The 14,815-nt window shown below is 31.9% G+C and overlaps 1 protein-coding gene across 1 annotated transcript in view; it reads right to left on the reverse strand.

Moving 5' to 3' along the window:
- Nucleotides 1–14,815, reverse strand: part of LOC105248604 — an 84,307-nt gene that overhangs the window by 55,480 nt on the left and 14,012 nt on the right. The window contains exon 3 of the mRNA XM_025409211.1: nt 1,628–1,777. Within this exon, the coding sequence (XP_025264996.1) occupies nt 1,628–1,777 (150 nt within the window). The remainder of the gene's footprint in view (nt 1–1,627; nt 1,778–14,815) is intronic.

Genomic DNA, 14,815 nt, shown 5'->3' on the forward strand with positions numbered 1-14,815 from the left:
ACAATAATAAATTCGTCTATTATCGTCAAGATTCGAGAGATATTGGAGGTAAGAGAACATGAGAATCAGGTGAAATGAACAAGAGTATTCTAAATGTAAACTGATGAACTAACGTTTAAATGTTTCACAGTTAGACAATATCGTCAGAGTAGCACTTCACTAAGAACACGACAATGGTCTTCGCGGTGACCCATTCTCGTTTATGTCCTCTCGTTCAACGAGAGCCGAGCAACTGTGCGCTTTCGGAAGAATCGATTGATTGGACGGGGATAAAAAGCCGTTGTGGGAACACGAGCGGTCGACTCGGAGCATTTATTCGTGAGTTAAAAGAATTTACTTTAAAAAGGTAAATAAAACCATCGTTTCCCTCTTTTTCTTCCCGAACAACGAGCGGCAAGTTCCTCGTTCTTCTTGAATCTAAAGTAACAAAACTCGTCGTCTCGTTTCGATGATGATTGTCACGTGAACCGCCCCTCGCGATTAACAAGCTACGACAACATTGGGCATCATGTTTGCACGCGAATGCGGTCGTTTAATTTGCACTGCACTCTATTCTCGAAACGCTCGCCTTTCTTTTTTAATCCGCAGAAAAATCCACTTTAATTTTCTGCCCTCGAGTCGCGGGAACCTCATCCGAAACTTGGGCGACCGCGGATGGAAGGGAGTCGCAATCTCGTCGCCAAGTATGACAATAAACTAGGACAAACATCGAGTCGGAGAGGCACTTCCGCCGAAAAACTCATCGTCAAGTGGAAGGAAATGGACGGCCCAAGTTCGATCGATATCTCTTGATCGATATTCAGAGTTTGGAAAGTATCGAAAAATGCTGTTGTAATTTGTCGTCCAGATTGAGTCTCCCATCCCTCTGAGATTTATATACGATGCTGAGACGCTGTACGATGAATGTTATTACTTTAATGACATGCAGTATTTACGCCTGAACAAATACTTAACGACTGTAACTTCGAAGTGTCTGCGCATTATTATTTTCTGCAAGGATGAACGACGTATCCGGAACGACATGTTATAAAAGTGAGACGACATCGAAATTGAAAGAGCACGTGAATGAGTTCACGGCGCATTTAACGATCGTGTTTATATTCGATTATTCTAATAATAAATAATATTATTAATTAAAATAATAATAATAATAGTTAAAAAAAAAATAAAATAATTGATAAAGTGATTATAAAAAATATAAAATAATTGATAAAGTGATTATAAAATTTATCTACTTATAAAATAATTTTCCTATAGAATAATAAATTTATTTAAAGAATTTTAAATATATAATATGGTTTAAATCATAAAAATAAAAATTACTTAATATATAATATGATTTAAAAATATGTCATAAATAAAAATAAATCTAACAATAAGAGATGTAAGTTGTAAAAAAATAAATAGAATAAATACAATTTAAATTCGTAAAAATAATATTTTCAAATCTCATCGCTCATATGACGAGAAAAAAAATTATTTTCCTCGATTCTTTAAAATTTCTCTAACAAGAAATATATCGAACATATCAAGCAGGTGATAAGTCACAAACATTGGTGATGAAAATAAAACATAAAAAGTGAATTATAATTGAAATAATTATGATATAATTTAAAATAGTACTTACTTTCCTCTTGTACGCCCCGTGGCTGCGGACATTGCATGGATTCGTATTCTGTTCTACCAAAAGACGCGCTGAAGATCGCGACCCTCTGGCTGGGGAAGCAAACGAGATTGATAATGTCGTTCTCGCAAGCCACCTTGCTCCTAAACTCATCTGAAATCACACGAAACTGGCTTTTAATAAAGCGCCCGACAATGTAATTATGAACCCTGTCTTATTAACGAGTATTGCTTATCTCGTTGTTGTGATTCGGGACAGAGAGAAGGAGCAAAAAAAGAATGGGGAGAGAGAAGCAATCTTTCTCGGAGTTGACAGTGCGACGAATCGTAAATTCAGCGACTCGAAAACTCAATCGTGGAAGACACTTTTTACGGACGGATGTTTCCACGACGTGAAACAGACCGTCTACTTGTCTCGTTACGAGTCACGTAATGCATTCGCGAATTTCAATGAACCGGAATGGCTTGCAGCTGCCGATAGTGCGTTTTTGCGATCTTCCCTATGCGGGAATCACGTCGCCCTGCAAAGTTTCTTGCGGCGGATGCAGTTTGCGACCTTACGGATTGCCGATGTAAATGGCATACCGCGTCAATATCCAAGGGTGAACTCGCTATCGTAAATCGGAGAGTGATGGAACTTTGGCAAATTCCTCAATATTCGCTATCATTCATGCACGGTAAAAAATATTTTGTATTTCTGTTAAAAGTTTCTCGTGTAAAAACTTTTGTGTTAAATTTTTAACATACTCCTATGTTAATGTAACATATTATCGTTGCGTTATTTTGACATTTCTGCGTTGAGTTAATATTCACCGTTTCTAGGAGCTAAAACAATACAATTAATATAAATGCATGAATTTTTGATGAAATATGTTATATGTTAAAATGAACAGATAAGTTGTGTTATTTTTCTCTCTATAACAGTTTCCATATGTTAAATCGACATATCTCTTCTGTTATTTATCATAAAAATGTAAGAATAACATTTTCTTTTAATTAAATTTAACATTATAAATATGTTAATTTAACATAAACTTTATTTCTAGATAAAGTTTAAGTGTTACACTTTTGTGTTATTTTTTTAAACATATTACTTGTGTTATTTATTTACATACTTGCCTTCTGGTAAATTAACGTTAAAATTAGAGTGGATAAATTAGGACATGTGAAATATGTTAAAAAATTTAACACAAAATTTTTTACTGTGTATGTTCCGACAATGTAGAAGCTTGAGCACCGATTAGCGCGAAAAAATAAAATTCCCGATTGCCAAAGGCGCGATATTTATTGCTTGAAACTCTCGAAAGAAATTCTATTATTTGAATGTATACAAAAGATTCCTGACCTCTATTTTTCTTTAAAATTCTTCTAAGTAAAGAGAATATTTTAAGAGATTACTTGATGTCTTTTAAGATAAATTTTTTTATTGTATGTGTTTTCTAATGCTCTTCACTTGTACGAAGAAAAAACACTTAAGCTTCAAATGCTAAATGTGAAAAAAATTATAGCTTTCGTAAAGTAAATATTATCTGTATAACATTTTCATTTCTTATCATTAAAATTTACAATAAAAATAAGTATTGTACATTCAATACTTTATTAAGATATTGAATAAAAAGACAGATATATTTGTAATATATTTAATTTATTTTCTTGTATATGCTTACATTTATATTTATTTTTTTATATATTTATTAATTTATATACTTTATATATTTTTTTATTTATTTATTTTTTATATAATATATAAATAGAGATAGATATATATTTATGTTAAACACATAATACATAACTCGGTTTATCAACGATTGCCACTGTAAGAGTAAAATATCAAAAGGAGAATATTTTGAAAAATTCCCCGAGTCCCAATAAAATTTCATGAGAATTCCACGTTTTCTCCAGGTACAAAAGAGAGAGAAATGTCTAAGAATTCCAGATTTTTCATACTTTTCAAGAGGAGAAAACACCCTGTATCATCAAACTAAATTTGCATAAATTTAATAAACAATTTCCGCAAATCTCACATATGGCTTCAGCCAATAAGAATCGTAACGTCCGTCATCGCCTCTCTTCTTCAGTCGAAAAGACGCGGATAATAAGAATTCTTTCCTCTCCTCTTCTCGAAAACAAAAGAGAATTCCCTTTTATCTCCTTATCCCATCCTCGTAAACTCGCAATTAAACGTTTTATTAACTCACGGACCCGTTACGGAACGATATGCGGCAATAAAAATTCTAGATGCGCGACGTAAACCCTCTCCCTCCCCCTCCCCCCGAAGGGGGTGATGCAAATTCACCCCCGCGAACTGGTAACACGTTGATATATGGTGGATTTTGTTGCGGAAGAACAACTTTGACCATAACCCGCGGACCCGGCAACATCTTTTCATACCGCGACCATGTTTCTCACCCACGCACGGAAGTCGGCGGGTGCACTTATGCTTGAGATAAAGTGTTATGCCCTGCTTTATTGAGTTGGCGATTTACGATGGTTCGCCTCCTCGAACTTTCCTCCTCCGGGGAGGCCAACGGCCACTCCCGGATTCAAGGCAAAATTACAATTGCGCGCAAGCATCATCCGCAAATGTTAAGCTGGCGTGTATCAAGATGACGTGTAACGACGTCGGAGACAGATCCAGCCGCGTGTCCGTCAGTTCCAGAGTCGCTACCATAAATCCGCGTTACCATCGGCCGACCCATTTTTCGGTCTCTCGCTCTTTTTTTCCTATTCCTATATTTTTGCTCCCCTAGCAAAAAAATGTGGTGCGTTTTCTCTCCTGGATTTATATATTTTTACTTTTCGCGTGTATACAACTAACGGGGAGTTTTAACTAACGAGAGCAGATGTACCGATATAATCCGGCCACGATCTTATAACCAGGGGTATAAAGTAAAAATGAAAATTGTTTTTTCTCTTAATAAATGGAAATGATAAAATACGTCTTGTGAATACACTAGCGTTATTTTATTACAACGAGAATCCTTCCGGAGTACAACGTTCTTTTTATCCGGCAATTAAAACGTCGCAATCGTCGGCGTAAAATCCGTACATCTAATTCTTCCGGCTACGGATTGTTCAAACGCAAAATTCGAGCGAAATTGAAATTAACCATCCCCAGGTACAAAAGAGAGAGAAATGACCGGTTATAACGAAGGATAATATCGCGAGATATCGCGGTATTAAAATAAGAGGCGATTTTACGAAGTGGAGAAAGGTCTATCCCCTTTAACGCATACAATCTTCCGCGTTATCAGCATAAAATTACCCCGACTCGTACACTCGTCCCCGAGATTTCCCTATACGTAGAATCGCGCTATTACGGTCACGTTACGTGCAAAGCAAAAATCGCCATGCGATACCTGTCCGGAGCTCTTTCTCTCTCTCGAGACTTGTATCCACTTAGGAGGGACCCGGCTTGTTCTCCAACCGGCATATCAAAGACCGGAGCGTCAATGGCCCGTGAAATTTCGCTCGGAAGAACGGATTCATAGTATGGGTAAGAGAACTCGCGGAACTTCCTTATTGCCGTGAACTCCCCGTGGGATACGAGAGCAAAAGAAAGGGAGGAAAGAGAAAGACAGCGAGAGATAGAAAAAGAGGGGAGAGAAGGGGGGGAGAGAGAGAGAGAGAGAGAGAGAGAGAGAGAAGGAGGAAGACGTTTGAGGCTTTAATTGGCAAAAAAAAAAGAAAGCATCACCGTAACGCGAAGGGATGACGTTGCGGACAAGGGGAGGGGAAGTGTGAAGAGGGGAAGAAGGTAATTCCCTCGACGGCGGTCCACTCGAAGCGACAATGGAGCTTTTTCAGCAAAAGGCCGGGGCTTCGATCGACCTACTTTTTGCTCCGTTCTACCACCCCTCCCCCTCCCCCCCCCGTTCGATGAAATCTACAGTTTCCACGTATGTATGTCCCCCCCCTTCCCACCCCTTCAACCGCCTATGCACGTTGTGGAAGGAAAAAGAAGGAAAAGAGGGGAACAGCGTAAGAGCGAATACGTGCCCTTCTCTTCTCCGAGATGGGTGTAAAGCCGACGAATGGAATTCTTTTCAAGGTTTGTCCGACTCCCTTCCTGAATGCTCTGTCGATAGAGCATGGGCGTGAATAACGCGGATGAAGGATATGTGTCAAAGATAAGCCACAAACTTAAAGAGTCGATAATGAATGGTCTTGAAGGATTTTGAGACGGGAAAGCGTATAAATAATGATTTGCACGATTGTGTTGCGCGTTAAGAATTATTGAAACTCATATTAACAGGGTGTCCACTCGAATTTTGTAAAAAGATTCCTTGAAAACTTTCGGATCTTCCTAGGTTTTTATTATAAAATTACTATAAAATTTCGAAATATTTTAAAGATTTTTTCAGATGCAATTTAACGCTCTTCATTCATGCAAATCATTTATGTTTTAAGTGTTATATTTGTAAATGTATTAAGAAAATTGAATAGCGTTTACAAAATAGACCTTTGTTTACTTGTAAAGTATTTTTTCATTTTTTCATCAATAAAATAAAGAATTTTTATTGGATATTCAACATTTTGTTGAGATAATGAATATATGACAAATATATATATATATATATATATATATATATATATGTTTTAATATATATTATTTAGTATATATAATATTAATATTAAAAAATTTATTAATATATATTATATATATTTTAAATATACAATTCAGCACTTGACTTGTTGGATATTTCAATTATCAACTGCTCACAGTATGAGAAAAATTGTCAAATAGAGAAAAAAATTCTTGAAATTTTTTTTAAAAATTCCAATAAAATCCCTGAAAATTCCAGATCCCTCAATACATATTATTTAACAAATTTTAATATATAAAAAACAATATTTTAATATATATTTTACATAGACATATTCACTTGACTTATTGATAGATTGTCCATTGCTCATATGAGAGAAAAATTACTAAAGAAAGAATTTTTAAAAAAATTCTCCGAGTCCCAATAAAATTCCTAGAAATTCCAGATTTCTCATGTTTTTCCCGAGAACAGACATTCTGCATTAACTCATTAATAATAAACAATCTTACTGTTCAACGTAAGATATAAGATTCGCTAATTTATATCTTTGCAATAATATTTTTTTTTTCAAAGTTTCAACACAAAAAATTGTCAAAGAGAGAAAAGAATTCTTCAATCTTGAAATTTTTATAAAAATTCCTCAAATTCTAATAAAATTCCTAAAAATTCCAGATCCCTATACATATTATTTAACAATTTTTTAATATATATTTTAAATAGACATAATTGACTTGATTTATTGATGGATTATCGATTGTTCATATGAGAGCAAAATTACTAAAAAAAAGAATTTAAAAAAATTTCCGAGTCCCAATAAAATTCCTAGAAATTCCAGAAATTTCTCATGTTTTTTCCGAGAACAGACACTCTGCATTAACTCATTAATAATAAACGATCTTATTGTTCAACGCAAGATATAAGATTCGCTAATTTATATGTTTGCAAAAATATTTTTTTTCCAAAGTTTCAACACAAAAAATTGTCAAAGAGAGAAAAGAATTCTTCAATCTTGAAATTTTTATAAAAATTCCTCAAATTCTAATAAAATTCCTAAAAATCCAGATCCCTATACATATTATTTAACAATTTTTTAATATATATTTTAAATAGACATAATTCACTTGACTTATTGACGGAATTAATTGGACTAATTTATATCTTTGCAATAATATATTTTTTCAAAATTTCAACGCACGAAAAGAGAAATCGAGAAACTAGATACCGAAAAATGTGTTGATATTCGTCTATCAGATTCGTATTGAGGTACGTATGAATACTATCCGATTGCAATCCGGCTGTCCATTTATACGCGTCGCGGATCCCATCGCGATGCGACGAAACACGAGGCGATCTCGTTTACTCGTCATTACATCGATCATCGGTCGAATGAACGAGGCAAAAACTAATTAGACAGATTAAGCACGTACGTACACGCGGCTTATTGTGCGTGTACAAGCGGCGCAATAAGTGGCACGTGTTGTCGTCGGATAGATTTGCGGGCGGCGCGTGAGGTGTCGGCTGGCTTTGGCACGTAACGCGACACGTGTAATATGTAATCGTCTAGCTGATGTATTACACAGGACAACCGCGTTGAGCCACGTACAAGGGTGTCATCCCAGCGCGGAGAGGAGAGGGAGGGTTCGTTTTCAGGTAAATACGCGAATATATATATTTTTTCTTTTTTTTTCATAGATTTGCGTGAATAAAATATACACAAGATGTAATGCACACGCATTCCTTCCTCCACTTCGATGAAACTATGCCATTACAAAGTCACCGAACACGTCGTCAATTTTACTAAATGCACTCTAAACGCACTCTAAACGGGAAATTTCGACCGGGAATATATAACTGCATATTAATTAATTTATATTTAAATTTGTATATACTATATATACATTACTCTCAGTGTCAGAGAATAATGTAAACATTTCCGGCTTACCTAAAAGTGCCATAATAATTAAAATAAAAGTATAGAAATGTAAATTCTGCATTTCGCGACAAATTTAAACGAGATAAAAGTATCACGATGCAATTGGAATGAGAACGCATATGTGGGTGTTTGCTTCGAATAATGAAACAAAACTGAGGCAAAAATAAACCGTGACAATCTCGTTTAAAATATCGCCATTATCGTCATATTTCCTTCGCGTCTGTTAGCGAACTGCAAAGTGCAAGCGCATGCTTTCTAAACAGCTGCGTATGGTCTTTATTTCGCCACTGCATGTGACACCATATTTTCACAAAAAAATTTAAAAAAAAACAAAAAGAGAGAGAGAGAGATACTGAGATAAAAGTTTTGCGAAATGAGTGCTTCAGCGGACAACATTTGGGTTTTTCCATTTATAGTTTCCGACACTCATTATTTTACAACCGGAAAATACGCGCATAGTTAAGCCTGCATAACTATTAACGCAAAAAACGAGGAACAAATTAACTCGTATCGTGTTTCAGATAATTTCTTTCCGAGAGAAACAGAGATTCACAAATGCGCGATGCAAGATTTCATTTGCTTTTATATAAATAGAGAAATTAATCAAATATTTGCGTTATTATTATATTATATTATTATATTATTATTATTATTATTATTATATATTATTACTATACATTATTATTATATTGTTATTATATATATTATATATATATATATATACCGGGTGTTTCAGACCACCCGTACACCCCATTTTAAAGCAAAGGAAGTGGTTATTTTGAAAAATGTTTCAGACAAAAGTTGTTGAAGATAAAGTAATGCATTACATGGGTAAATTTGATTGACCTTGGGTGGCGTCGTGAAGGTCATGTCAAGGTCGACTTGAATTTTTTAAATGGGAACCCCTATTTTTCATTGCATATTCTTGTAGCTTATCTCGAGAGCTTTCCAAAACACTATAATTAAGTACCTTTTTATTAAGTACTTTTTGAGTTATAAGGCTTGAAATAATTTCTTAATTTTACATAAACCATAAAATATCTAGTAAACCATTCATTTTTCGATTATCTTACCTTCATACTTTTATGTACAAAATAATGAGAGGAATCAATTGGTGTAAAGAAAACACATAGTTGTTTCTAAGAAAAAATATGTAATTTGCAATTAACAATTCCATATTTTTTCTTAGAAACAACTATGTGTTTTCTTTACACCAATTGATTCCTCTCATTATTTTGTACATAAAAGTATGAAGGTAAGATAATCGAAAAATGAATGGTTTACTAGATATTTTATGGTTTATGTAAAATTAAGAAATTATTTCAAGCCTTATAACTCAAAAAGTACTTAATAAAAAGGTACTTAATTATAGTGTTTTGGAAAGCTCTCGAGATAAGCTACAAGAATATGCAATGAAAAATAGGGGTTCCCATTTAAAAAATTCAAGTCGACCTTGACATGACCTTCACGACGCCACCCAAGGTCAATCAAATTTACCCATGTAATGCATTACTTTATCTTCAACAACTTTTGTCTGAAACATTTTTCAAAATAACCACTTCCTTTGCTTTAAAATGGGGTGTACGGGTGGTCTGAAACACCCGGTATATATATATATATATATACAGGGTGTCCCTAAATTCGCGCCCACGGAGTACAAGGCGTGATACTTTAGGCTAAAAGAAATAACTTTTTCCTTTAGCAAAATTGCATGCGATAAGTAGTTTTTGAAGGAGAGTAGGTTGAAGTAAACCAATAGGCGTTCTGGTGTAAGTGGCGCTCAGGGCCGGCGCGCGCGCTTCGCTCACTTGTATCAAATTCTTGACTAGTATTTACAAGTAATGTTAAAACATTAATGCTTTGTTATAATTAGTTTACTATGAATTTATTTTTATCTTAGTTATGATTTTATTTTAATTATACATATAATTAGTTAGATTATACTTAACACTCAAATAATAAGAATCAACTTGAATATTGAACCGTGATCTTTTTCCATATTATATTCTTTAAAAAGTGAATAATTAACGGGCTGATTAACTGAGCTTACTCCAGAACGCCTATTGGTTTACTTCAACCTGCTCTTCTTCAAAAACTACTTATCGTACGCAATTTTGCTAAAGGAAAAAGTTATTTCTTTTAGCCTAAAATATCACGACTTGTACTCTGTGGGCGCGAATTTAGGAGCACCCTGTATATATATATATATTATATTATTATTATATTATTATATTATTTTATATATTATAAAAATAATAATAAATAAATAAAGTTATTATTAAATGATGCAATGTTTGCTCAGGAGACGATACTTTCAGAACTCAATACAAATATTGAAAAACTATTTAAATCTATCTACTAATGGCGGTCTGATATGATACTGACCTGTACTACTTGTTTACCTGCGATCGATTTTAATAATGTCATATTAAATCGTTTTAAAAAATTTTTAAGTTAACAATATTCATTCGGCCTTAAATGTATCCCTCTCATTAGATTCATTCTTTGAATAAATTATCCTAATGTAAAATGGTTCTTCCTTTTCGAATGCTCTTTGTATTGAATCGAAATCTTTTTATAGACATTAAAGATTATTCTCAAAGATCTTAAGACAGGAAAGCTCTCGAGGCGGTACCCAAAGCCATTGTCTTCTATATTACACGGCGCAAATACGCCGGGAAAACTTCTCAACCCCCGCCATAATATGTACTCTCGTTTGCCGAACTTTTCCTCGTATCCGTTGAAGTGTTTCACGTTCCTGCACTCGTTCCTGTTCTTCTGAAAGAACGATCTCGCGGGCTGATTGCAAAGCTTGTTAAGCAAAAACTATCCTTTAAGTTGGTCTATGATAAGATAAGAGTGGGGCGTATTAGAACAAGCTGTATTTTTCTTTTTATTTACTGGATGTTAATCTGCGCATTCTCATGGAGTGTGTCACATTAATTTACCCTTCGTTAAATGTGTAAGTAAAACGAAATATTGTAAATACACTAAAAATTAGTGCAACGTAATATGAAAATTGAAAATATACATCTGTAATAACAATTTACTGTTGCATTTAATCATATATATTATTTGATAAAAATATATATATTAGTTTTCTTAATAAAATAGATGTAATCTGTTATTCTTTACAAAAACAAAAATAATATTTTTTGCCAAGTGTTAATAATCACACCTGTGTTAATTTGGAGAGCTTGAATTCTTATTTTTGATTACTAGAACATTACAAAGTATGTGATTTAGCTTCTTTTGCTGTTTAATATAACCTGAGAAAAAAATATATATGAGTATAATATATTATATTTAACTAGTATATATATATTAATTTTTTTTCTTTTTTTCTTCACACTTAATTTTAAAAAACCTAGCACCATTGCACAAAAAAATACTATTTATCTCTATATTTATTTATCTCTAGATATTTGAACATCATAATTGTTAAAATATAAAAAAATAATTAATTTTATTCCAATATTACTTGACATTTTTGTTTAAAAAAAATTATCTCTCTCTCTTCGCAATATGATTTTATGAATCTACTATTAAAACAAACAAACGATAATTTTAAAATGATCTACATAAATATGTAAAAAGAGAACAGGAAAGATAATATATTCTGATAAAGTCATGCAAATGTATGTAAACTATCTTTGTTCTTCTATAAAAAAATGTATCATTTTTAAAATACTCGATAAAATATAATTCTTAATAATTAATTATACAATAATTATAAGTTATTAATTATATATACAAATAATATATTAAATAAAGTAATTTATCATATTTAATATTAAATATATAATATTATAATTTATCTTCTTCTTTCTCTCTCTCTTGCTATTGTTAATATTACATATTAATCACACATCACCACCGCCAACGCCAACGCCAATGTCACCGCCATCACGACGTGATGGTCCTTATCACAACGATTCATCATTAAAAATAAAATATAATATTCTTATTTAATATATAGTTTATTTCTAAATATTAAATACTATAAATTAAAAATTAATACTATAAATACTATAAATATTCAAACTTATACATTTTATACAAAAAAACTTGTACGTTTTTATTTAAAAAAATCTTGGGAATATATTAAAAAAGAAACGAAGAATCTTTGTCAATGAAGCAAAAAGAAAGTTAATTATAAGCAAATTTAATTTATTATTATTGAAATGTGAAGCTATACGCGATTTTAGTGACGAAAAAAGCAGAAAATAGCTCATGAAGCAAACATGAGAATAATATCTTTCATCTTTCTGTCTTTAACTATTTTTTTAACTTTCTTTAATGTTATTTTTTTCAAATTATTAAAATTAGCATGATTTATGATAGCTGCAAATAACACGAGTAAAACAACGCACAAGAGTTATAGCTTTAACCAATCAGCATTACGGAAAGAATATACGGAATACATTTTATATACTTTCGAGTATCAATATGTTTTTTTATAAAAGAATTTTCAACATTATGTACTTGCAAGACATTATATAATTAGTTCATATTCATTAATATTAATATTAATTGATATCATATAAATTTATATATGAATTTATATACATTACATATTTAATTATTATTTATATAATAGATTTATATATTAATAGAGACATACAATTGGAGGTGAATATTCGAATAGAGAGAGCAATTGAAAACTACTGATGCTTGATACTACACATAGTCAATAAAAATCTGATAACTACCGGTGGTAAAAAGTACTGCACGAATCATTTCGAAAATTGATCCGTCACGCTGCAGAAATGTAACAGTTTCTATTTTACTATTTTTAACTTGTAGAGAAGAGAGAAAAAAAAACAAAAAAAAAAAGAAACGTTTTTACGCTCGTTTCAAAGCGCACGAGCATCAAATATGACATTTTTTAAAAATCGAAAACTTTTATTTGGCGACTCTTGTTAACGATATATTGTTACATAAAAACAGAATATAGGTAACAGTGTATTTAATATACACTGAGCCAAAATTTTATTGCATCACTTGCAAAAAACAGGAAAATCGTTACTTTAACATGAATATATATGATAGATATAAATATTATCAAATTATTGCAATTTAATTGCTATTTTTTATGCTTTAATTTTATGAGGAAAATAGATATAAATAGAGAAAAAAAAAAAAATTTCATTTATTCACATTTCCTGTATTTTTGGGAAGGGGATGATGCAATACTTTTTACCGATACTGTACTTCAATTTTATCAGATGTGTATTCGATGATGCAAATAGCGTAAAAAAAACATAGTCGATATTTTTAAACACGAAGCGAGCAAAATCTGCGATTTAAAGCGCCATAAGGCTTCCGTCCTCATAAATAACCAAATCGCATTAAAAGAACTGCATCTTATTTTTCGCGAAATTTTTTTCTGAACAATAAAAAAGAATAAATTTACATACACGTGCACAATACATTTTTCAAATAAAAACTATCTCTTGTACAGTCAAACGTGCCTAAAATTCTTGAGGTAACGAAGAGAAAAACGAACAAATCCGACATCCATTATTCAATATTCTCGTATCGTATTGAGTTAAAATGGACCAGTTACTGTAAGTTACCGAAACTGTAGTTCTTGCGCTCTACTGGTGGCGTTTTTCAACACGCCAAACCATGATACACCTTTGTTCAGGAGAGTGATTTAACGCTGCCAACGGCTTTTGCTTCGCGAAAAAGCACCTGGATTTATCGTGCGCGCAACAAACAATGAGATGACTGTGGCTTAAACGCGGTTGTAGAAACTAGCTATGGACCTATCCTAAAACGCGGTAGAGTTCGTAGCAAAAATTACTTACTAGAGCTCGTTACTGCAACAGGTTGTTGTCATTGTGCTCTATGCGGCCGCGTATGTTTATATCTCGGGTATCACCGTTATACGGGCTCAAACCAACAGTGTTTGTTATTTGCGATAAGCAGGTAAAGCACAGTAACTGCAACGGAATCCTATCTTGGCACCACCATCTCATAATTCTTCGTATTTTCTAGACAAGACCGGAATTTACAAACTTCGCTTAGAGCAAGAGGCTTTACCAAAATTAATCCTACTCCAGAAGAAATACAAACCAGTTGTCAAAGTTAAATGTTCTAGTGTATGTTTTCACAAAAAAACTGAAAAATTCTGATTGATGAAACTTTACACACATGTAGGGAGGAGAGGGATAAATAGATGAATTTTTAATTGCCGCTCAAAAAAGATTTTAAAAAGTAAAACTACTCCTTTTATGCAGAGCGGTTTTTTTATATATTTATAGCTCCAAAATTATTCGAGATATTAAAAAATGTTTTTTATATAAAAATTTCATATCTTTAATATCTTTATTTAATTACATTAATGAAGTAATTTTTTCAAAAATTTTTTAGAAAGAATTTTTTTTCAAATTTATTAAATTTTATTTATACTTGTTTATTATTTCAAGTTATGTTTCTTATTTAAATTTATATCTAAAAATTATTAAATTATTATAAGATATTATTTAAAGATAATGAAATTTGAGCAGGTATTAGTTTGATATTTTTGATTGCAATTTTTATTAATTTTATTTATTAATATTAAAATTACGAGTTTTAATTCTTATATTTATAATTATTTTTGGAAAAAAAGAATAATTATATTATGAATAATTATATAATATAATTATAAATAATTATATTAAAAAATTATTCATATTTTTAGTAACATTAACAAAACCATAAT

This window comes from Camponotus floridanus, unplaced genomic scaffold (assembly GCF_003227725.1).
Source record: "Camponotus floridanus strain SB8 unplaced genomic scaffold, Cflo_v7.5 scaffold10, whole genome shotgun sequence".
Classification (NCBI taxonomy): Eukaryota; Metazoa; Arthropoda; class Insecta; order Hymenoptera; family Formicidae; genus Camponotus; species Camponotus floridanus.